Genomic DNA, 23,804 nt, shown 5'->3' with positions numbered 1-23,804 from the left:
GTCAGATAAGAGTTATAGTTAAAAGCCTGGGATACAGATGTTTACATTCTCTTAGAAAGTGGGTCATCGTTTTGATAGTGCAGCAGGATGGGGGCCACCGTTCTTGAAACAAGCGATTACATCGACACCGGCACGGCGAAATATTTTAGGCTCCAGTCTTTATCTACCCTTTCCTGGACTGAGGTTGGGAGTTTTCCCACAGGGTTGAAAGAGAATTAGTTTATTTCTGTAAAGATAGGAAATCCGTGTGGCCCATTCAGTGCCTTTAGCTATTTGGGGTCAGCAACAAAAACTTGCACTGATATCACCAAGCTGGGTCTATACCAGTCTGTTGGGATTAGATTTAGAAGAATATGTGTGAGTATACGATGTTTAGGTGGCAGGACGAGGAAGACTTTTCTGAGCTTGAGATGTTTGGAAAAAGGAATGCTTTTCCGACCAATCACTGTGACGTGTAGTTACATTTCTGGGGAGGTGAACGTCAGGCTACGCTGTACGGTATGTAGGTCTGACGCAGAACCATAAATCTGGTTCTAAACATCCAGCAGACGTGCAACAACCTCAGCATTCATTTAGAGTCGTGGTTTGCTGAAGGGAAATATCTCAGCAATCTATCTGTCCAGCTAGCTGCTTAATGTTCAAATGAATGTTCACCAGATAGCTGCAAATTTAAATGTTTCTAAAGAAAAAAAAAAACAAAAAAAAAAAAAAAACTATGAACTGAAGCAGCTGAGAGGAACTGGATATTGGTTTGGTGGTTTATTTTCTGCCAGTGACCAGTTCTGCATTATATATTGCTAGGCGACTGTTATGTAATGAAAGTCACTTAGTCTCTGAGGACGTTGCTGATAAAAACACAGTCAAAAGTAATGAAATCTATATTCTTGGCCTGAATGCATATGCTGAGAACTGATAGCTCATGTGCTACATACTGTGTGCTGCAGATATGTATAGCCTGTATAAAAACAGGCGTCAATTCCGCACCATCAGTAGCATTTAATAGTGCTCCACAGTGTGCTATCAGATGGCATAGTGTGCACCTCCAATAACTTTGATAAATCGTTGATGTGCAGCCTCCTCCTCTCTCTGTTACCTCAGGGTGTTTGGTCAAGTTGTAAATTGACTGCTGTCCAGATCTGTTAGCATTAGCGGATGCCTTTTATTGTTTAAACTTTTGTTGTATTTTATGACTGTCATCTCACAGCAGTATGGGCTTTATCTTTAGTGAGGTATTTCCACACACTTGATGAACCGCTGCTAGTTTGATGATGATGTATATACCATGGACAAACCCATTGTGATGTCACCCATCGGAACTGAACCTCAAAAGGGAAGCCCAAAAGGGGGCGGAGCCCACGGTCACCATGCTGGGTTAGCTTTAGTGTGTTGGGGCGGAGCTAAAGCAGCCTGGACATTGAGACCTGCCCACCCAACTCTCCACTACCTGTTAGCTCAGGCTACTGCCTGTCACTCAAAGCAGGAACGCCCTTAATTATGCAGAATTTTAAACCTATAGAAATAAGTTAGAAAAAAAATTCACCCCCACTGGTGTCAGTATATATCCTGTACATCAAACATCAAATAGTTTTTAAGGCATCTATATACCATTTCATTGTATGAAAATAGATGAAAGGTTTGGAGTCCATGTGCAGCTTGGCTATTTTAACAATATATATATATATTTTCAAATAAAACTGAGGAGCCATGAGCATATGCAACATGAAGGCCGTAAAGCTGAGACAAGCTGAAACCATCATCTTATCTTGTCCATGGCTGGATAATAATGTCTGACTCTCTTTAGTCAGCAGCTTGACTCAAAAGACACCATAATCTGACTCTTTACAGAGAAATGGAGTCGTTACAGGCAACTGCTTGACTTTCAGTTCCTCTCCCTGAGATGTGGGACACATAATTCCTAATACCCAAGGACTGCAGAGCCAGCAAAAGAGGCTCTGACCAAAAGGAAATATCTTTTTCACTGTGTCCTCTTAACTACATATTAGAAAGCATTTCTATTTTCAGACTGAGCCTGACGCGGCTTCTTCTTCTTCTGCTCTGCTGTAAAGAAATACATCCAGGTCCGATTCTTAAAGACACATATTGTTGGACTCACAGTGCACGGAGAGGTCCTGTGAACACGATAACACAAGATAACATGCTGACGACTTAGTGCCGGGCTATTTCCAGATGAATGGGAGTCAGATGATGTTTCATAACTCTGCATCATGCGCTTTGCGGAGAAACTGGATTTGAGCTGCTCTGTGAGCCCCCTCAGCCAGAGTCAGCCGTCTCACCCAGGACAACCTCTGACATTTAACAAGTGGTCGTTGATCATGGGTGCAGCTCGGTACCTTTTCAAAGTGAGAGGCATCAGTGGAAAACAAAAATTTGCTGTTCTTTGTGTTTTTTGAGTTGTTCCTAAACCGTATTTTGTGTGTGTGTGCCTGCAATCCACCATCAAGGAGTGTCATTGCTATGGGGTGGGGGTGCCTGATCTGGTCTAGGTGGGTGGTACATGTCCAGGTAACATCCACACAAATGAATGCCAGGTCTAAAAGTTTCCCAGCAAAACACCAAATTGTCACAAAATGCTTAATGACCTCGCCTTGTTTCTTTGTCCAGGTGAACCTGTGTTCTCCAGCCAACAATGAAACCTACCAAGAACGACTGCTTCGCCTAGAGGGGGACAAGGAGTCTCTGGTGCTGCAGGTCAGAACAGACTTTTTGCTCTCATTTCAGATATGTTGAAGGTTAGTCCGGAAGCTGGCTGGGGTTTTGGCCTGAAAATCCATCTGGAGTCACTCTGTTTTGAACTGATTGTTCTAAAACAGCTCTGGTCGGCTGTAGGACTGTCCAGTTACATACAGTTGTTTTATTTTTCTGCATGTGGTTTGAGATACGCTCCAAGTGGCGCAACACCAGACCCAGTATTCTGAATAACTCTCAGGTTGCATGAAAGTTAGATAATGTTTTTCTAAGTTCATGCTCGCTGCTCTGTTGGAACGTGGTGCACAGTTCCAAATCTCTCCTAATCTGGTGTGGCCAGTGCATCTCTTCTACTTACTACAATAGGTGAAAACAGACTAGTACAAATATGCACAACATATTTGGCTCTATTTGCATTTCTAAGACCCAATATTGCAGGAGCACAGGATTCAGCTCACAACTTGCTGCAGATGATTGCTGCAAAAAGCAAATTTGAGACATTCTGCAGACATTTTGCAACGTCCAATCAGCTTTTAACTATTCATCTTATCATTTATTATAGCGGTTGTGTTTTAGTTTTTTCTGAGTAAATGAAGCCACTCCTGTGGAACAGATGGTTTTACATGTGACTCAGGACTCGTTCATATCACTCACCTGTACTTTTAAAGGGTACTTAAGTTTTCCCAAAGATGGATGTTAGTGCAAAGTGTGCGTGGGGACCATGTTTGCATCAGAGTTCACTAATGACCAATAAAATCAACCACGAGCGAAGTGGATAACTGTAAACCTAAACTTAGTTTAAGCATGTTAACATCATGGCCTATTTTCAGTGGCACCTACACAGCTGAGAACTTAACAAAAGTAGCAATCAAAGAGAAACTATGTATCTATGTAATAAAACCGAGTTCAGTCCTGATTATTATTTAAATCCCTTCTGTGCGTAAACGAGCCAAGAGTTTGCCTGGAAGGATTTGTGGCGCGCTGGAAACATCATCCTATCTGAAGATATTTTGTGCTGTTCCAAAACAAAACGTGCCCAGACTCCTTCTGAACCACGCGAGTGATTATACGATGTCACAACAACAGGTCCTTTTAGATCACTTATAATAGTCGGTTTCAATGCAGGTGTGATTTCCACAACCTAGCCTGTACATTCCTCATACTTAATTATTCCTTTTCAAACTGCTCCTCGGGCTCTTTGTGCACGTTAACTCCTTGTGCTTAAGTGTGCAACCCGCTTGGACGACCCTGCTTTGTAAAGTTGTCATAAAATTCATATCTCACCATGAAAACACACACAGACACACAGACACACGGTCCTGCACATTCCTCCATGCAGCGTCGTCTGTGATTGGTCGACAGTCCCAGGTGACCGGGACTTATTTTTCCCGACTGGAGATTTAATTGGCTGTTGACAGTTTGCCTCTGCCGCTTTACTTTCTCTTCACCTGCCTCTCCTTTGGGACTGTTAGGTGTTGTCCTTCAGCCTTAGTGCATATGCCGCGGTTAGTTAGGGAACTTCCTCGTTGCTCAGTTGAAAACTTTCCCCTCTTTTTGCGTCTCAGAGGAGGTAAGAAACTCTCATTTTGACCCTCCTACACAGTCATGTCAGAGTCATGTACTCTTTGTTCCTGGGTGGTTAATAATAGCATAACATAAATAGCAGAGATATAAGTCGCATTTTGTCAGGTATTAGTGCTACAACAGTTTCTGGGTGCTGAGCTCACACAGGATACTTGGTTGTAACCCGTCGACACACTTGTTCATTCATTTACTCACTTCCTCAACAGGAAGCACACACTAATAGATCATTCACTCTGCAGCCAGACGTGTCCCTGTTTTCTCTGTTATCCGTCTTTTTTTTTGTTTGTTTGAAATACACGCAGTGCCGCAAACTTGGCAAGAGATTCTTTTTATTTCTGCTGCGAGACAAGTCGTGGCTGCAGGGGTGACTACCAGAGGAGCTGAAGTGACAGAGGATCAGCTGCTGTCAGATGGATTTGGCATCGCTGAGGAGAACAGGAGGAACGTGTGTTTGCCAGGAGCTGAATGTGTTGTCAGGGAGATTTTGGTAAACGGCAGGGTGCTGAGTGAGTGTTTTGAGGTTTGAGGTGAGTTATGCCGCGGTGAATGTGTGTTTTTCTAGGGATTTATGGGAGAGACAGAGACACGTGTGAAGTCTTTACAAAATGTTATGTGGTTGTGGGTGTTCCCCCGATACCGACGTTGAACCAAGACGCTGTCTCTGGGAACCCTTTCTCTTCTTTTAACCGTTAACTGTTGTTGTCGTTTCGGTGCAGCCTTTGCCTGAGTGTTTGTTTATTCTGATATTGAATGATGGTCTCCTATTCCAAACCATGTGAAATATCATCTACACACTGTTGTCTGACTGACACTCATTATCTAGAGTAAACTTCTTCCACACAGCAGACTTGTTTAGTCAAGTGATTTTTGTTTCTAGGTTTTTGGCAGCTTTTATACTAGCTAACCGCTACTTAAACAAACGAAGAAGGAAAAAGTCTTCTTCTCCCGATCCGATCACTTAAAAATTGCCTGGATCGGCCCTGATTAATATCTCTCAATAGGATTTAAAAGTGCAGTGCAGTACTTTTACTACAATACATGAGAGAAATGGCTCTTCGTGGTCATGGAGCAGCGGCCTGCGTTGCCAAGCAACCGTAAACATACTAGAATTTGATGCTAACATTAGCTAGGACACTACTGCATAGGAACTGATTAAAATCTCATGTCCATTTCTCACTAAGGTGTTAAGAAATTATAGGCTAGTATTTCAAGGGAAAATTTTACTCTGTGACCTGCTCTGTTCAGGTAGTTTTAATCTGTACCTTGTCGAGGTGAATGTGTGTTTTTCTAGGGATTTAAGGAAGAGGCAGAGATACATGTGAAGTCCAATTGTCTGTAAATATACATATAAAATAATCTAAAATAACCATCTCAGTTTTGTTTATGCACATTTCACCTTCAGATCACATGAGTTGGTGCATTCCATGCTCCCTGACCTGCCATGATAAATCTAAAGCTGATTTTAAACTCCTTACTTAAGGCCAGCTTAAGCTTGCCTCCGCAACACCATTCGTGCATATTCATTTTTTTCTTCCATTCTTCCATTCCCTATCATGACTGTGCCCCCCACTGCCATCAGGTGAGCGTGCTGACCGACCAGGTGGAGGCCCAGGGAGAGAAGATCAGGGACCTGGAAAGTTCTTTGGAGGAGCACCGGCAGAAACTGGCCTCCACAGAGGAGATGCTGCAGCAGGTAAAACACACACAGGAAAACACTGACGAACAAAGCTGTGACCGAGTTTTGACTTGAGGGAAGACATTTGCAATATGTTTATGATGAACCAAATGTGTGAAAGACATTAACAGTCTCCAGGTTGCTAATTAGTGACCCTGTTACCACTAGGTTGGTTTTCAGTTTGACTCATCGCCTTCGTGTTCTGTAATCAAAGGGGCCTCGAGGAGTGTCGCACATCCAAACACAGTGTGCATCCTCGACGTCCAGTGTAAAAGCATTTTTAAACCTGCATTGTTCGCTAATTGCACTAATTAGCAGTCTTCTTCTTCTTATCATTATTATTGTTATTATTATGTGTCTCATTGCTGCATCTCAAGCAGTGGAATAGTGTTAGTGTAAACTATTGTCAAGGATGTAAGTCAGTGGCCCCATTTGCTCTTTGCATCTAGAATTAAAATCTCCATATGCCTCCCGTGCCATCACTTATAATCCTGCCTCAAATTCTGTATTTGCAAATAAACCCAACATAATTTCTGGCGCGTTACAATAATATAACAGCTGCTGGCTCTGATCTACCCGCTGCTGTGTCAGAACCATGAGCAGCAGTTTGTTGTGTTGTGTATGTCTCATGAAATTGGGGAGATGAGGCGTATTTAGGAACAAGCTGTAAAGACTTTTTCAGTCATTTTCCATTTTACAGACCCGCCCAAAGCTCCAATGGCATATATTTAAGAGAAAAGGCAATCCAAGGATTTTATTAACTGACATCACATGGTTTTAAACCCAGCCCTACTCGCTACTGGCTTATAACCGCTTTATTTAAGCTATTTTAACTTAATTTAGGTCAATTCGACTTATTCCAACAATGTTAGAATGACTTAACTGCACTCGCTTTCTCAATGTTGGAATTAGAAATGTAATTTATAAGGTGACATGTCGACCTCAAGGAATGACTGATGGAAACAGGATGTAAAAGAGCCAGTGTAGGAGTAAGCTGGGACTGTGAATGAGTAAATAAAGGAGTGGCACAGTGTTCCTGTTTGACTCGATACTGCTGACCTCCTCCTCCTCCTCTCCCCCTGTTCAGTTATGTGGTTGAGGCTCAACATAACTCAGTGTTTCTAGAAAGATTACGAGATTAGGCAACGTTTACTCCGACAACAAACTTCAGTTAGAAGGTGACCTGTCTGGATAAGGGACACTCTGCTACCACCGTTGGTTTGGCGCATTGTCCTGAGTCCTTGTGTTGTTGGTTCAGTACATTGTTATTGGCAGTAAAGGGATTCGCTTCAGTCAAAACAAAGAAATAAACGCTTGACTTAAACTGCTGATGTATGTGACATTACATGTTTGTTCAGTCATGAAAGTGAGTAATGCTAATGTTAGAAATTGACACTTTGCTGCTGTTGAGTCACATTTAGACAAATTAGATAAAGTTTCAGAACTTTGTGGGACTACAATTTAGTTTCTCTCAAACTGATGCATTTGAAATTGGAAATCAGTTTATTGTTAATCACATTTGTTGCACTGTAATATTGCTTAGTTATATCATGACTTATAGCCCATTAAGCCTCGTACAGTCAGTGCGTTTACGTGCACAGCTTAATAGAGCTATGCTCGAAATTCAACTTTCTGAGTGGGGTCCTTGTCCTAGTTTATGTGCAACAGAGAAAATCGAATAACTGATGGGAACATGTCCTCTTCCTCTATACTAGGTGGTGATATGTGTCTTTTCAGCGGGTTAATGGGGCCAGTTTTCCAGTTGACCTATTACGCCATACAATAAACAACCGGGTCTAATGCGGCAGACCAGATGTTTACATGCACGCTAGTTGTCCAGTTAAAGTCAGATTAAGGCAATCATTTTTTTTTCTTCACGTGCATGTAAACATACTGATGGTGTCAGGTTTGAGTCCAGGCTGACTGGGGTCTTTCTGCGTGGAGTGGAGTTTGCATGTTCTCCCTCTGTCTACGTGGGTTCCTTAGACATGATCGTTAAATGACTTGGTAATTCTCAATTGTAGCAGGTATGTAGGAGTGTGAGTGTTTATTGCACAGACATTCGTGGAGGATGGATCCTCAATAGTATCACTATTTGTGCTTTTGAGTCAAACATACCAAGAAAGTATTGAATTAAAATTGCACAATTTGGCTTTAAATGGATCTCAGCAGCTTGTGATTGGGAAGGAAGTTGTGTACACAAAATGCTAGGCGTTCAAGCAGTATGAGATGCTACAAATCAAGGTTAAGATGGCTGCAACTTTTATCAGCCCTCGAATGATGCAGTAAAGCCTCAATTAATCCATTTTGTCTTAAACAAATGGCAACAAACGGTCAAGCTACAATCACTCTGCATAAGAAAGTTAGCATGCTGCCATTAGCATTTAGCTTAAAGGGCTGTTGGGGGATGCAGAAAGTGAAGACGAGCACAAGGATCCAAATAAGCTTGGGCTATATTTATACTTCTGCATCAGATCTAAGCTGCATGTCCACAGAACCTACACATTACAGCGAAACATACCGCACCATTGGTCTGAAATTAATTTCTCACCCACGTCTTTCCGCAGACGGACACGCACAGAAAAAAATCTTCCTAATTCTCCCTCCTACACGCTGTCCACTCTTCTTAACTGTCAGTGCAAAGTAGTTTGAAACTCTAGATGTCTTCCAGTGGTTCCAGTTGTGTTCTTTGACATCACCAGTGAAGCTCTGCCAGGCTGGATACAACAAGACCACAGCTCTTTGTATGACAGAATCAGCCTTCTGTTTGGACTCCTCAATGGACTCTTTGTCCTTCTCGTTGTCAACACGGAGGATAAAAAGGACAAAGCCCCAAAAGAAATATCCTACCATGGCCGTTAGGTTTTGCTTTTATAATCTTTGAAACTGATTTAGTACACTTGAATATTTAAAAAAAAAAAAAAAAAAAAGTACAGTTTTCTAAAGAATCTCGGTAGAAAAAACAGAAGTTGTACTGTGATTTATTTACAGTAACCTGAGCAGCTGCTGTATAGCTAACCTAACACATGTGGTCACAGTTTCCTTTGCGCTATGCTAACGTTTCAGACTGACAATCCGTCATGTTCTCTGTGAGATTAGGTTTAGGGTTGGGGGCGTTGAGGGGCTGGGGGGTTATTGGTCTTGGCTGCTCTGATCTGCAGCTGTTGTCCTAGTGTGTGGTTGTGTGTTTAACGTCGTCCCCCTTTTCACAGTTAATGGTTGCTGGTCAAATAGCTAATGTGATACGAGGTGTTTGGTTGAGAGAGATGAAGGTGGAATGTGGAGGAAGATAACGCTCGACTTGTACGTCTGTCGCCCTGTTTTCTGTTGTGTCTATTTGAGTTTTTACTATCTTTCCAAATCCTTGTAAATCTCCTACACAATTATTTTTGAACCTTGAAGGGTTTAACATGTGGTAACATGGCTGCTGCTGAAGCTGAGATCATATGTGAATCTGAGTATGGTGGCTTCAGTCATATTTGGGATGATCTCCTGAGCATGCACTAAAGTAAAAGTGGTGAGGAGAATCCCCCTTGTGGAAAGCCTAGCTGATATTGGGGGGTTGTACATAGAGGAGATGGGAACATACACACTGTGATAAATGACAAGTCACGCCATGCAAACTAGAAACCAGTAGTCTCAATGTGCAGCTGACAGTGTATGCGTTGCACCAGTGAACTGTTTTTTGGCTTCTTTAAAATCAAGATACCATCTAAGAGCTTCTTCCCAGCGTCTGTCAGAATAGTGGCACAGGATATTAAGGAGGAGCCCTATGTCAAGACTCACCTTACAACACGGCTAAAAGATAAACTAAAATGAAAATACTTATTCATATCCCATTTCTTATCCTAATGAAATGTGCAATATGGGCAACTCTGAATTATCACTGCACAACCTCAGTGAGTTGACCCTAAGACCATGTCTTGATACCAATCTTGTGCATATATCTGGCACATTTTGTCTATATATATATATTATTCTGTGGCTATATGTTTCTCATACTTTTTTTTATGACTAGGCTTCGGTCCTAGCTTCCGGTTTTAGAGCATGATTAATTTTTAGCTCCACTGTTGTAAAAGTGATGTGACCAGACAGTAATCGAAGCTTATGTCGTATTGTTAATGTGTCATCCAGCAGGTTTGCTAACATGAACCTGAGATGTGTAAGTAGCCTTTGAACCGCTGTCCAAATTGGATGACACGGTTTATAGTCCAGAAACTTGCCAATGCACAACTTATGTCAATCAGTGTTAACTAACAAGTAATATTAGCTGTTCTGCCAGGTCTTTTTAAGCTCTTTTTAAGCTTTGACATTTAAGACTCCACAAACGCTCTGTTTTGTCTCTTTGCCTCAGTCGTGATGTACACCGATCAGCCACAACATTAAAACCACTGACCGGAGAAGTAAATAACACTGATCATCTCGTGACAGTTCAATATTCTGCTGGGAAACATTTGGACCTGGCATTCACGTGGATGTTATTTAGACATGTACCACCCACCTGAACCAGGCACCCCCACCCCATAGCAATGACACTCAAACCGATCAAGTATCGGTGGGATGATCCACGGAGGCCCCTCCCCTCAACCCATAGGGCCACACACTTACAACATTGTGTTACCAGACACCACAGGACACCCTCAGAAGGTCCATGTCCATTCCCTGATGAGTCACAACTATTTTGGAGGAACAAGTGAGACCTACACAATATTACGGAGGCTGGTCATAATGTTATGCCTGGTCGGAGTGTTGCGGTAAAGTGATATACCTCTTAAAGCAAATTATGGAGAGCCCGGAGAGGCATCTGTGGTGTGGAGTAGGAAAGAAAGAGAAACTAATTTTGAAGCTACATTTTAAGGTAAAATGTTTGATTTAAACAGTTAATGATTGATTAATGATGATTAATGATTTACGACTACAGTCTTGAATAGTTCCACATTTTGATGCATATTTACATCTTAATTTGTTCTAGTGATTTATTACCAAAAGACATAATTCTTTCAATGTCATTTGTTCCTACTATGCACGGAAACACAGAGAAGGAAAAGTCATGTAACATTATGTGTCATTGCTGCAGGGCTGCTGCTGCTTACTGTGGGAACCACAACTAATCTAATGAGAACTACACACAGACACAAACACTCATTGAGAGTACAGGGTTCTCATGCCAGAGCGGATCCACCCACACATGTAGTCATACTGTGACTGCATGTCCTACGGTGCCTTTAGATAGACACAGAAATTACTGTACTGAGACATTTCTGTGCACATGGTTTACAGCGTGTTGTCCTTACACAAAATGAGCACACACAAATACACAGCACCATATGGAGACCCAGTCAAGGGTCATTATCTTCTCTTGTATCACGTGTTCATTAAAAAAAAAAATTAATCACATCAACATCATCCATTTATCATTATCGCCGTCATTTAATTCCCTGCAGAGAGTGAAAGGACATTTTTTATTTTATTTTACAATCACTCCTCACCTTCTGATCCTTTGATATCATATGATATTTAACACGGTTCAAGTCTATAAATGAAGAAGAGGAGATGATCATTTTTGACGTGCCGCCGCTGCTCATAATTGAGGGCGAAAGCAAGTGTCAGGCAGCTGAGTTCTGATAGATTACCTCCAAAGATTGCGGCTTATCCTGCTGTAAGTGACACTGGTGTCAGATGGCGGAGTGACAGTCAGCTGCCATAACTAAGCAGAATTTCTGAGTGTGTGTGTGTGTGTGCGGTTTCTGAGCTGAAGTGATTATGGGGTTTTAGCTGTCTGTCCGTGTGGCTGTGGCGTTGACACAAGTTGTCTACCATGTGACCATGTTTCCATCTGGGCGTCACAGTATCCCTCAGGAGGAAGAGACGGGAATGAACGCAGATTTAAAGAACGTTATTAGATTTACCTATTTTTATTGGATGGATTGACATTAATGGTGCTTAATGGATCCTAATGACTTCGCTTCTTTCCCTGTACTGCAGCATTGAGATGGGTATTTTCAGATTTTTCTGTTTTGACAACTGAAAAGACAAAGCTAAAAAAAAAGGGTAACTGGATTTGAAGAGTTTCTTCATTTCATCCAAGTAGCTTTTTCAGTTCTAAAATACTGGTGGGGAGTTGGGGTTTAACATCTGTGGGTGTTGCCAATCAGAAACTTGCATGATTATAAGGTCTGATACTTAACTGTAGTTGTAGAAAACCATTTAAATCCTCTTTTCTTTCCATATTGAATGGCTCTCTAACAATCCATTATCGGCCAGAGACTCTTGTCTCCAGGTGTGATTGGGTGTGAAACTTTCTTGGTGACAGCTGCTTGATGAAACATCTTCAAGGAAAACTGCAAATCAGGTTGTCCTTGTTTCAGTTTTTTTTTTTTTTTTTTTTTTTTTTTGGATAAACCATGACCCGGATGACTGAGAAACTTTACATCCATTTAAAGTTGGTTCAAACATTAACTGACTAGCAAAGGATAGCATACAGACGAAGTAGCATGTGCCAAACTGTGAGCCTGTTTGAATTCTTTAGCCTTTAGCTCAAAGCATCCAACATTCCTACTAGTTTTTAATCTGTAGAATACAAGCAAAAGGTCAGTATGTCTCACTGAGTGTTGATATCTTTACACGATACAGGTTGTATGATCATGTTTAGCTGTGTCTGGGTATAAAGGTGGACAGACCCTTTGTGACGTTAGGCACTGGTGTCCTGATGAATGATTGTCTCAGTGTGGTTGACACAGGCCGTTGCCATCTTCGCAGTGCCTGATTAAAAAATAGGCATAGAAGTGGAGCGAGAGTAGCACACAGTTAGTTAGCCTGGGTTTAATTCTTGGTGAATTCTACAAAAAGATTCTGTCTCTGAGCACACTTACAACACTGTGTTACCAGATGAATCGAGACCAAAACAGCTGCAAACATGTTTATTTATGCTGTAAACTTGGACATTTTAACATGGAGGTCTATAGGGATTGACTCGTTTCAGGAGCCAGCTTCTAGTCGCTTTTCGTGGAACTGTAGTGTTTGGAAACTGCTTGGTTTAAACTAAAAAGAAAATGTCTTTAACTTAATTTAGGTAGCAAGAACTTTCTTCAACAGTCTCGTGTTTTTTTTCAATAGAAAAAAAATGACAATAAAGATTTTTACGTGGAAGAACAAAATATATTTACTATGTGACTATATGACTTAAAAGAAGTGGTGTAAAGTTACGTTCTTCTTGGTAAGTTAGTCAATCAGACGGTTGTTGACTCATACAGTCTCACCTTTTCCCGATCACAGGGATGAGAAATCTGCTTTATCTTGCCACTGTCTTGTTTCATGACATTTCCGTTGAAAGCTGTTGGAAGTGAGCTGGGAGGATGGATTGAGGCCAAAGCTTTCTGCACCACCTGGATCTGGTTTGTCAGACACAAATGTTCGCAGGCTCAATTTCTAGTTTCACTGTAAAAAAAAATATGTCTCATCTCCACAACATGGGAGCAAGAAGATGAATGTCGAGGGGCAACAATCCAGGCAACTCAAGTTTGAGTTTTTTTTTTTTTTTTTTTTTTTAAAAAGAAAGAGGAAGTGGACTTAGTAGTTGAGGAATTGAAAGTGGCTGAGAGTTGGCTAAGAGGTGTATGTTTTGTGTGAGTCATAAAAACATTTCATCATGTCCAATGGAGTGTGTGTCCTCTGTCCCTCTCCCTCTCCCTCTTTCTTTTTCTCTCTCCCATACCAAAGAAGCACAGGGATATATTAATAGAGTCTCCAGCACGCCTGTGTTAGTGTTTATATTTAGCTTCGTGGGGTCTGCGCCCCCAGTCAGCCCGCTCCGTTAGTGTGGGAAATACATTGTGCCAAGTGGAGTAGCATGCTTTCGTCTCACAGCATTGATCGTAGATATCTGTATGTGTGACTCGTTCTGTTTTTGTGGACGGTAAAAGCGTTCTGATCCACACGCCGGACTCACAGAGTGTGTTTTTTATTTATTTTTGTCCCAACCCAGGAGCTGATGAGCAGGACCTCTCTGGAGACTCAGAAGCTGGACCTGATGGACGAGGTGTCCTACCTCAAACTGAAGCTGGTCGGCATGGAGGAGACGCACACCAACGCACAACAGCAGGAGCCCGTAGAAACGAAGCAGAACAAAGCCGAGGTATGGAAAGTCGGCAGCTTCTCAGCTGTTTCACAAAAACACAAGCACGGCTTCTTCTTTCATCTCTAGGGCTTAACATTGCCGATGATGTCTGCTGATCCCTGCTGCAACTGTCTGCATGAAAGGTTTCCTTCCAATATACTTGTGCCTGTGAAGGCTCTCAGTCGTCCCAGTCATGGTAACCCAAAAGGTGTTGAATAAAGACAACTGGACGTTTTGCCATTCATCCGATTAGCTTCATCAGTTCTGTATTTTCTCCAGAGCTGAAGAAGCTAATCGGATGAGTGGCCAAACGTCCAGTTGCCTTCATTCAACACCTTTTGGATTCCAATATACTTGACGAAACACTAGTGAAAGCAAGTCTAATCTTCACTTTATGTTGAAACAGAAAGGTGGAGAATCAACTGGATGATCATTGAAGTTGTTTGTGGTCCTCATAAACTACCGGTAGATTGATTTATTTGAAAGTGTTTTCTTTATTTAGCCCAGCCCACTGATAATAATAATGTGTCGGTCAATGCAGTTCAGTAGTACGACAAACCACAGCTTCCTACATTAAACACAACAATTGTTTTTTTTGTTTTTTGTTTTTTACTTTTGTGGTCCATTAGAGCTCATCCACGCTGATCCCTTTGCCTCCATTTCTAGTGGCATAACATATATATGTCCTGTACTGAATGAGACCTTTGTAAAGATGTGTAACATGACTTGATGACTTGGTTCCCTGGGAAGTTATATAAGTGCACATAGTCTTATGGATTCTACAATGTGCACAATGGGCGAATCTGATGGTGTACAAGTTTAAATTGTGGTGGGAATCAGTAGCATTTTGCAGCCAGGTTCTCTTTCAAAACACAAGTTCTATTGAATGCACCACAACTTTGCTGTATGTGATTTTATCGTTGTGGAAATAAGACACAGTAAGACTATCTTGTTGAGAAAGTGACTTTTTGTCGTGTTTGTGTTGCCCTCAGAACAATCTCATACCATCAGGGATTATTTAGGGACATGTTGTGTTGCTTTTGGGACACTCCAGCATGCTGTATAAGGATATATGTGTCTGGCTTCAATGTTTTCACTGTCTCTGAGCCAGAAGGGAACAGTAACAACAACTACCACTGGCTGCTGTGGTCCCAGTAATCCATCAAAACCAATGCAGATGATTCTCTAGACACTGAACTGTCCCCATTTGGATGTTTTGGGAAGAAATCCGTGAGAAAATATTCAGATTATTCAAGTCGCTGTCTGCAGAACATTTCTGCAACTTTCTTTTGTTGATGTATTACAATGGTAAACACACGACTTCCAGACTTCTCCCAAGGTTGGGAGCTAATTTGTGTCTTCATGTTTGTATTGATGTATTGATGTGGCACAGACTCCTCCATCCACCTCGTGCTCGTGTGAACTCACCTGTTGGCTGTTGGCAGATGATTCCACTAAAGAGGAGTGTGGTCAGTGGAATGTGCGTTTGATGTTAAGCGGGTCTATTCACAGGTCTGTTATCAGCCTCAGGGTTGTCAGCTGGTCCTCAAAGAGGCGACACACGCTCATAGACTGCACAGAACACCCATATATATAACTAAGAAAAGGAATTACGCAAAGACTATACATCCCAGTCACACCAGAAGGATGATGGAAAACTAAAATGCTTTTTAATTTTATATAAGTACATCAACTTTGTGCAAGTTTGGATTTAAAGTTAAATCTTATGTGACTGACTAGTTTCTGATGATGACGGTAATAAAAACACAGTAGAAAGTAATGAAATCTATCTTGACCTGGATACATATGCTGAGAACAGACAACTCATGTGCTACATACTGTGCACTTCAGATACATTATGTATAGCCTGTATAAAAACAGGTAGCAACTCAGCACCATCACTAGCATTTAATAGCAGTAGTTTAACAGCTGAAGCTCTAATAATGTAATCAAATTATTGATGTGCAGCCTCATCCTCTCTGTGACTTCAGGGCATTTGATGAAGTTGTTAACTGACTGTTATCCATAAGATTTGGACCACTCCTCTGCTAGCATTAGCGGCTGCCTTTTCAGATACATTGCGGTAGTGCTTTGATTGTATTTAACCACTGACATGTCACTGTAGAGTGGAGTTGATCTACACCACCTCATTCATATCAGGCTGATCAGAAGGAACTGAATAAGGAAAATCTGATCTCCTAATAACCCTGTAATCTCTTGATGTGCTGGTTCCTCTCTGTGTGGTTGGGTTAAATCCATTCTCTCTGAGCATGTTTGTTCTACGTGGGGTAAACATCAGGTGAAGAGTTTCCAGGAGGGACAGAAACATGGAGTTGTTGAAACAAGAAGCGTTAGAAAAGATGGACCAAGCTGGAATCCATGTGGACAGGAACGTTGTGAAGACATCTTGGACGTCTTCTTCTTTAGAACCTTATTCAGTGTTAGATATAAACTAAGAGATGAAATCTCTTCTTCTACTGATATTTTTTCTGTAGATTCACTTCTCTGTGGCAGCAGAACCATGTTGTCAGTTAAATTCTACATCGATTAATGTAAACTCACATTTCTCATCAGATCACTGTTTCCAAGTTTAAACCATGTGGTTCTTTGGGCTATGAATTAAACCAAAAGAAAAAGGTCTACAAACTGTACCGTTGCTCTATTGCAGTCGGGTGTTGCAGTTGTTGTTTTTCAGGTTTTCTGTTCTCAGTATGTCCGTGAATCACACCCATCAGGCTTTCCCACAGCTCTGTGCCAGCATTAAATGGGAACCGTACAATAACATTCAAGGTCTAATCAGTGGTTAAAAGGATGTGTCCCACTGTCACCCAGACCATAGACAGACGGTGAGAACTTGTCCCCTCCCATCCAACCTCACTGGCAGAAACAATAACGAAAAGTGTCTGGTTGAGATACAAGCTCCAGTGTGGAGGCTCTGAAACAAGCCAGGACACATCAAACGGTCTCTGCAGACGGTTTCAACAACATCCCACAGACGACCTGCTGCACAGACAGCTGCCACCAAACTGGAAAATTCCACACCTCCAAAAATATCCACCTTAAAAAGTCATTTAGACTTTTAGAGACATGTTTCACATGAAAGATTTTGCTTTCTCTGTGCTACTGGTTTGTTTTGAAGTTGATGCCAAATACACAAGTCAAAATTAGTCAAAACTGTATGGAAGTTGTTAAATGATTGTGATAGATGTAAGATTTAACCTCCATGTTTACTTGGATGTTAAATAAAAAAGTCTCTTATACACTCACCGGCCACTTTATTAGGTACACCTTGCTAGTAAAAGGTTGGACCCCCTTATTGCCTTCAGAACTGCCTTAATTCTTCATGGACTTTCAACAAGGTGTTGGAAACACTACTCAGAGGTTTTGGTCCATATTGACATGAAAGCATCACGTTATAAAGTTGATGGCTGCAGATCTACGATGCAAATCTCCCATTCCGCCACATCCCAAAGCTGCTCTATTGGGTTGAGATCTGGTGACTGTGGAGGCCATTGGAGTACAGTGAACTCATTGTCATGTTCAAGAAACTAGTTTGAGATGACATGAGCTTTGTGACATGGTACATTGTGACATGGTCAGCAACAGTACTCAGGTAGGCTGTGGACTACATCCCTAAATGCATTGAACTGCAGCCATGTGATTGGCTGATTAGCTATTGAGCAAGCAATTGAAAAGGTGTACCCAATGAACTGGTTGTGTTTCTAACTCCATGTTTCTGTCTCTCCTGGAAACTCCTCACCTAATGTTGACCCCAAGTGGGGCAAACATGCTCAGAGAAAATATTTATTCCAACCAGAGAAGAACCAGCAGATCAAGATTTCCACATCAGCTTGGTTGAGTCAGTTCTGATTGAGGTGGTTACACGAGGAATTTTTATCCAGTTTATAGTTTCCAGGTAAACGTAGCCACTGACGCAGCAATATCCCATGCATCCTGCTGGGAATGGCTGCTGCCATCAAGGAGTGTCGTTGCTATGGGTGGAGAGTGGTACATGTCTAAGTAACATCCACACCAATGCCAGAAGTTCCCCAGCAGAACATTGCCAGAAGATGGTCAAAGTTATTTACTTCTCCTGTCAGTGAGCATAATGTTGTGGCTGACTGGTGTGTACCTTAATACGCTTAAATGTTAAAGCAGCTTGTAAACCATGTGCATCGATTGTGTGAAACATTTCCAATACACCGTCACGAAACCGTTTTGCGACATCATTCTTACTAAGTGGTTGGAAACTGAAACAAAATGTGTTATTACAGTTGACAAATGTCCTAAATCAGCACTTCTGTTCAGGTCGGCTGCACATTTCTGCATCAGTAACGGTGGTTAGGTTAAGACTTTATCTCTCAATTACAGAATACACGAATAATGGTGCAGACATGCATGCACCCGAGCCGAGCTGAGCAGTCTTCGCTTGTCTTCACTAGTTTTCTTTCCGTGGAATTCGTTCATTGTGACACCCAGCTGCTCTACACTGGCTTCAATAGACACTGAAGCTGCTCTTGTGGCTTGGCTGTGTTGCTGTGTGCGTGTATAGAATCATCACACGGCATCCAGGCCTATGGCTTGATTGAATGAACGCGATGCAGCATGTATTTATTTATTTATTTATTTATTGGTCACGCAGGGCCCCACATGCCGCACGCACGCACCCGTGGACGGAGCGTGATAAGCATCAGGGAATGAAAAGACAGATGAAAGCCAGTGACAGACGGATAGAAAGATATAAAATGACAAATGAAGTGTGGAAACATTGTTCTCCGACACGCAAAGGACATTCACGCTACGAATCCTGCGGGACGTTGGTGTCGGTAAGAATTTAAAGAGTGATCCACAGTCGTCAGAAGTTATCTCTTTTTCAACCGACAGTTAGTCGTCTTCTTTGTCTAAAGTCAAAACAAAAAACATGAATGAATACGTCAGGTGTACATTTCCCCACACAAGTGCGGTAGGTAGCTAAGCCTTGGCTAAACTCCGTATTCTCTGAAGCTTCCTTCACAGTTGCACGTTACTTACTTGCACGCTACAACGCAACACCCTGTATATAACAGACACATCACGCCCAGAAAATCTCTGTGTTCTCTGCTGCAGAGAGTTCGGTGAAAGTTACTTATAGTAACACAGTGAAGCTCAACACCACTTTTATAGGCTTAACCACAAAATAATGCAGGTGCATCAGTGCACAGGAATAAATGCTCTTCACTTCGCAGGGGTATAAGTATCAATATATAATTGTCCAATAAGTCCATGGGATATACCTAGCATACACTTTTATTAAAAGTGTAAAAAATATGTTTTTATGTCCATTATGATCATATTTTATTTATTATTTTTACTTACAAAATCCAAAATTATAATAATTATTATGGAATCTTTTCCGTAAAAATGCCGTGTGGTGATTGGTTATAGGTGGCCATGTTGATTTTAGGCCTGAAAACAGACAAAATGTGATCAACTGCGATGCCTGTCAACGATGATAAACTCAAAAAGTCCCGCAGTTATATATCGACCCATAAGCTAAAGCTTTCCTCTTTGGCAAATTGTGATTTGAATTGAGCTTTTTCTCAAATTCAACCAATTCATTAACAACAGGTGCCGGACTGATCCCAGTAGTGAGTTCACACGTTCTAAATCGATCTATTTTTGGGTCAAATACGTAAGAACTTCGCTTGCGAACACAAACCCATCCGCTTCCTCTCATGAAGACAAGGGATCGGTACGACTTCACCTACAGGGAATGTGAATGTCTTGAGAAAATGAAATGCCAGCTTATGTCGTAGCTCCTTCTCTAAGTGGAGGCTCCTCCACCTAAGCATGGACCCCGGTCCTGGCTGTGTGGTGTCTAACAGAGCTGCTAACTCTTGACAAGTTGATGCTCAGCTGGTGCAGCAATGAGATACCGTTCCCGCTCCTTATACACACACACATGCTCACCATAATCGAACATATCCGCTGTGGTGTTGTCTCTTCGGTCACGTTACGCTGGATGCTGACTCCGGCCCGTGTGTGGTTAGGAACAGCTGCGAGGCTCTGGTCTGCTGGCAGGAGGAATGACAGGCATCCAGTCTGAGCATTCCTGGAGGCCAAACACTTTCACCTCAGGAAACCACACCAACACCGCACGCTCACCCGCTGCCATCTAGCTAGGACACGACAGCTTTTCAGGAACAGGGGTTTTGGTTTTTCTGTTTCTGTAACCGGCTGTGAAGAGATTTACAAGTTACCCTCAGGTCAAGAATTCATGGAGCCATTTGTTTGTATAAAAAGCAGCTTCTTATCGTTGTCTCGTTGATCTAAATTCTCTGTTGTGGCCTCGTTTCTGTCTGTGGCCAGACTTGACTGCAGCTCAAGTATGTTATAATAACCCTGGTGCTCAGGGTGGGGCTTTAACTTATTACATGAGGTCTGTTTTAAAAGACTGTGTGCTACCCATCTGCGACTCCCTGGAGGTTGTGGCGACAGCTGGTAGCAACCTGCAAAGTGACAAAACAAATAAACAGCTTGTTTTTGCCACAACATTAAAACCACTGACAGAAGAAATGAATAACATTCACCATCTTGGGACAATTCAGTGTTCTGCTGGGAAACGTTTGGACCTGCCATTCGTTTGGATGTTACTTAGAAATTTACCACCCACCTAGACCAGACCAGGCACCCCCACCTCATAGCAACAACACTCCTTGATGGCAGCAGACATCCACAACAGGAGGCAGCCTGGCACAGACACATAAGTAGTAAAGCAGGACCAGGAACAAGCGTACAAAACAAAAACAGTTAACATTAAAAAGTCCAAACCATGACAATCGATTAATTTAAAAAGATCTGTTTGACCTTTAATCATCAGACCGTTGAAACCCTCAAATGATTGATTTTGACTTAATACAAATTGACTTGACTTAACCGGACACAATGATCCATGCACACATGAAGAGGGCGATTAATCACCTCACTCCCATTCCAGCTGACAGTAGGTGTTTGCATCCAGTGCATCCAGACTCTTTCTGCTTCCTCCACTGACCCCAGAACAACCTCACCTCTCTCTACTGGACACGGCAGCGTCTATGTGAGACACTGTTTCAGCGGTGTGAGGCTGTGAGGCACGAGGCTGCCGTCGCACTCCCTGCACAGATATATTACAGGCTCATTTTATGTGAAAAAGCTAAAAAAAAAAAACATACACTGTGTACGTTTCTCGCCTTAATCTGAACCTTATTTTTTAGGATTCTTCCATTTTGATCTTCGAGTTCAGTCGTCCTTTTGTCTGCTTCAAGGTTCCTGTCAATGGAAATGTTTCTTGTACTGTAGCAGCATAAAAGGATCAAGATGTTGCGGCATCCATTTCCCAGTTTCCCCAGTACTGACTTAATTAACGAAGAAGTTCATGCCTGATTCTCCTCTCCTCTCCTCTCCTCTCCTCTCCTCTCCTCTCCTCTCCTCTCCTCTCCTCTCCTCGCAACCGACTGTCATTTTATTCCCCTTCTCTCCCCCCTCATCTCCGTCTCTCGTTCTCATTCCACCCTCCATTTGTCTTCCGTCCCTCCCAGTGTGTGGTAAATCTCATCAGCGAGCTCCAGGAGCAGATGTGCAGGTTTCAGGAGGAGATCAGCACTCGCATCCAAGAGAAACGGGCCCTGGAGGAGAGGGAGGCCCAGCAGGGGGAGTCCGGAGGCGGCCAGGCCCCGGGCCACAGCCCTCCGCTGGGGGTGGCCGGCTCAGACCTCAGCCTGTCTGGCTCCGATGCACGGAAACACAATGGAGGACAGACCGTGCACGTAGGGAGACTTGATGGATGAACTCATCTTACTCCCCCCCCCCCCACCCACTCCTCCCATCATCCCTTCTCTTCTTCACCTCCTCCTCTTCTCCCCCCTTTTAACCAGTCCGCACACACCACCCCGGTATTTGGAGTTTCTCCACAGAATCAACCTAACAGTCGATTTCTTGAAGTGTGTCTAAATGTGCGCTGCAGGATGCTGGGCTCACGCTTTTGTTCTCGCAGAAATGAAGACGTGTGATTTGGTTTTTCCAAATGCTTCCATACATTTGAGGAGTTTCTGACCTGAGAAGCGTAGTTATCTGCTGGGGGATCTGTCTCTGCCAAAACTCCTCAAGTTCTTTTGAAACATTTGGAACGTGTTTCAGCCCGGATCTGGATCCTTGTCTTTATAAATCACTTCAGATTTGGAGCAGTGTTTTCTGTGTGTGTGTGTGTGTTTTTTGTTTGATTTAACGTGGTTTCCTTGCATGACAGTGGTTTCTCCATTTACTAACGTTTACATCTGTCGGCTTCCTCCTACACTGACCAGGTGGATGGGTCATGTAACAATAACGCTGTACAAGGTTTCTTTCGGACAGCTGGCAGATGTGCAGCCTGGACGGCTTTCGGTCCAGTTCTGGGTTCCTCCTCCTCCTCCTCCTCCTCCTCTTTTCCTGGTTGTTGATAACTGCACGCGGTGGTGTCTGTTTCAGGAGGATCATGTTTCCTATATTAACCACTGCATTGTGCGGCCCCCGGAGAACCTCTGTAACTGCATTGAATGTGAACCCGATGTTTGAATTCCCTCCCGTTCGTGTGTTGGCATGCCTCTAGGCAGGAATTTAGACTGAGCCTCCTGCTGATTCTGAAATTTAGTTAGAAGAAGAAAAAAAAAATGTTCACGTGCCAGAACTCATGTGTCTTGTCTGGCTTTTAATAACTCACTAATAGATCTTTTTTTGTTTTGGGCGGGGGGGATTTTCTGCAGGATTTGCTGCAGGAAGTTAGGCAGCTGAAGAGCAAAGTGGATGAGCTGGAGGGAGAGAAGAGCCAGTATGAGAGGAAACTAAGAGCCACCAAGGTACTGTTCACATTTAAATGACATAGTTTGTTGTTTTACTTGCAGCATATAAAAAGATAAAGAAGTAGATTTGATCGCTTTAGATCATTTGGTGGTCAATGTTATGAAGACTGGATTGTAATTAGGGCTGCAACATGTTTTTTGTTCCCATCCTCAATCGATTGATCTTTTAATTACACAATCGCTTAGAAATCTTCCTAATAAATTATATTTAAACATATTTAAACTCTAAATATTTAAACTCTCATAATTTGGGTTTGCACTGGAAAGCAGCGCTGCCATGCGATTAGCATCTGCTCAAGTTTCTTCTTTTCTCCGAAACGATCAGTTTAATTTTCTGCCCTCTTGAGTCAAATGTCCACTTCCAAGAAACTGTATTTAACTGTGATATTTTTTCTGCATAAATCTCTTTAACCACTTAAGCATTTTACTTTTCCTTTAAACACCAGTTTGATCATTTAAAGTCATTATTGTTTTGTACGAAAAGAAAAAAAATGCAAAATAAATACATATATATTTTCTACACGACTATTGTTGGGGAGCAGGGGCATTTTTTTCCACTCGGATGCATTATTCGTTTTTGTGCAACATCAGATTTAAAATTTACTACTCACTTGAGTCATTATAGGACAAATATGTCCCATTGACTCCCATTATAACCACATGACACAGTATAATCCTTCATTCTGCATTATAAGGGTTTCATTTTGGACAAAAATCTGTGCACGTAATGCGTCTCGCTCTGGAGCTGCAGAGGTTGCGGTCTCCTTAGGTCAGAGTTTAGAAAATAATCTAATGTTGCTGTCGCCGGCTTCACCACAATCATTCCAATGGCGTTTATAAATCTGAAAAGTACTCAACAGTCTGCAAG

General features: G+C 42.2%; 1 protein-coding gene across 18 annotated transcripts in view; it reads left to right on the top strand.

Moving 5' to 3' along the window:
• Positions 1-23,804, top strand: part of ppfibp2b (PPFIA binding protein 2b) — an 80,269-nt gene that overhangs the window by 33,729 nt on the left and 22,736 nt on the right. For 14 of the 18 annotated variants that reach the window (XM_047597118.1, XM_047597117.1, XM_047597119.1 and 11 more), the window contains 5 exons: positions 2,623-2,709; positions 5,870-5,983; positions 13,950-14,099; positions 21,641-21,868; positions 22,841-22,933. In XM_047597118.1, the coding sequence (XP_047453074.1) occupies positions 2,623-2,709; positions 5,870-5,983; positions 13,950-14,099; positions 21,641-21,868; positions 22,841-22,933 (672 nt within the window). Of the gene's footprint in view, positions 1-2,622; positions 2,710-5,869; positions 5,984-13,727; positions 13,850-13,949; positions 14,100-21,640; positions 21,869-22,840; positions 22,934-23,804 lie in introns of those variants that run through there. The other 4 variants (XM_047597123.1, XM_047597122.1, XM_047597120.1 and 1 more) reach the window with 2 other exon arrangements.

This window comes from Mugil cephalus, chromosome 10 (assembly GCF_022458985.1).
Source record: "Mugil cephalus isolate CIBA_MC_2020 chromosome 10, CIBA_Mcephalus_1.1, whole genome shotgun sequence".
In the NCBI taxonomy this organism is placed as follows: domain Eukaryota; kingdom Metazoa; phylum Chordata; class Actinopteri; order Mugiliformes; family Mugilidae; genus Mugil; species Mugil cephalus.
This window is presented reverse-complemented; position numbering and strand designations above follow the sequence as displayed.